General features: G+C 61.0%; 1 protein-coding gene across 1 annotated transcript in view; it reads right to left on the minus strand.

Annotated features, from left to right (window-relative positions):
- Positions 1-1,002: 1,002 nt before the first annotated feature.
- Positions 1,003-1,878, minus strand: part of LOC104541497 (E3 ubiquitin-protein ligase HUWE1-like) — a gene marked incomplete at its 5' end in the record, with an annotated part of 3,589 nt that continues 2,713 nt past the window's right edge. The window contains 1 exon segment of the mRNA XM_010185574.1: positions 1,003-1,108. Coding sequence (XP_010183876.1) covers positions 1,003-1,108 — 106 coding nt within the window.

Raw genomic sequence — 1,878 nt, forward strand, 5'->3', positions numbered from 1 at the left:
AAGGGGGGGACACCCCCAAAGTAAGGGGAAGGCACTTCCAAAATAAGGGGGGAACAGCCCCATAATAAGGGGGAGACAAGGCCAAAATATGAGGGGATACCCCAGCAAAATAAGGGGGGGACACCCCCAAAGTAAGGGGAAGACACTGCCAAAATAAGGGGGGGACAGCCCCAAAGTAAGGGGGGGACAGCTCCAAAGTAAGGGGGGGACAGCTCCAAAATGAGAGGGGAACAGCCCCAAAATAAGGGGGGACACCCCCAAAGTAAGGGGGCGATACCACCAAAATACGGGGGAGGAAATCCCCAAAATAAAGGGGAGATATTGCCAAAATAAGGAGAGGACACCCCCAAGATAAGAGGGAGACACCCCCAAAATAAGGGAGGAACATCACCAAAATATGGGGGAGATACCCCCAAAATAAGAGGGGTACATACCCAAAATAAGAGGGACACACCCCCAAAATAAGGAGGAGACACCCCCAAAATAAAGGGGAGATACTGCCAAAATATGGGGGGGATACCCCCAAAATAAGAGGGGGGCATCCCCAAAATAAGGAGGAGATATGGTCAAAGTAAGGGGGACAAAACCCCAAAGTAAAGAGGGGACATCCCCAAAATAAGAGGGGAACAGCCCCAAAATAAGAGGGGGACATGGCCAAAATAAGGAGGGGACAGCCCCAAAATAAGAGCGAGATATTGTCAAAATAAGGGAGAGACACCCCTAAAATATGGGGGGATACCCCCAAAATAAGACGGGGACACCCCCATGGCATGGGTGACAACCTTAAAGCAGGAGGACCCGAGCGCTGGGGTGACAAGTGACCTCAAAGTTGTGTTTTTGGGGTGTCCCTCAGCCAGCGCATGGGGGGGTCCCTGGGGGGGTTCCTAAACCCTTGGGATGTTCCTGAGCCCCTGGGGGTGTCCCTATGGCCCTGGGGGGTCCCTGGGGGGTCCCTGGGGGGGTCCCTGAGGGGACCCTATGACCCTGGGCGGTCCCTGGGGGTCACTGCGGGTGTCCCTGGAAGGATCCCTGTGCCCCTGGAGGGGTCCCTGAGGGTCCCTATGACCCTGGGGGTCCCTGGGGGGGTCCCTGTGCTCCTCGGAGTAGCCTGGGGGGGTCTCTGGGTGGGTTTCTGTGTCCCCAGGGGGTCCCTCAGCCCCTGGGGGTCCCTGGGGAGGTCCCTATGGCCCTGGGAGGTCCCTGGAAGGGTTCCTGGAGGGTCCCTATGACCCTGGGGGTGTCCCTAGGGGGTTCCCTGGGTGGGTTTCTGTGACCCTGGGGGGTCCCTGACGGGGGGACGGGGGTCGCCTGGGGGGGTCTCTGGGTGGGTTTCTGTGTCCCCAGGGGGTCCCTCAGCCCCTGGGGGTCCCTGGGGAGGTCCCTATGGCCCTGGGAGGTCCCTGGAAGGGTTCCTGGAGGGTCCCTATGACCCTGGGGGTGTCCCTAGGGGGTTCCCTGGGTGGGTTTCTGTGACCCTGGGGGGTCCCTGACGGGGGGACGGGGGTCCCTATGACCCTGGAGGGGATCCCTATGACCCTGTGGGGGTCCCTGTGCTCCTGGGGGTACCCTGGGGGTGTCCCTGGGTGGGTTTCTGTGCCCTAGGGGGTCCATGAGGGGGATCCCTATGACCCTGGGGGGTTCCTGAGAGGGGTCCCTATGACACTGGGGGAGGCCCTGTGACCCTGGGGGGGTCTCTGAGGAGTCCCTGGAGGGGTCCCTCAGCCCCTGGGGGTCCCTAAACCCTTGGGGTGTCCCTGGGGGGTCCCTATGCCCCTGGGGGCTCCCTGGGGTTCTCAGTCGGCTGCGTACCTCGGTGCTGAAGGTGAGGTCGTAACCCAGGGTGGAGACGTCGTTCTCCAGCAGATACACCAGCCCCCG

Source organism: Mesitornis unicolor, unplaced genomic scaffold, assembly GCF_000695765.1.
Source record: "Mesitornis unicolor isolate BGI_N332 unplaced genomic scaffold, ASM69576v1 scaffold21215, whole genome shotgun sequence".
Classification (NCBI taxonomy): Eukaryota; Metazoa; Chordata; class Aves; order Mesitornithiformes; family Mesitornithidae; genus Mesitornis; species Mesitornis unicolor.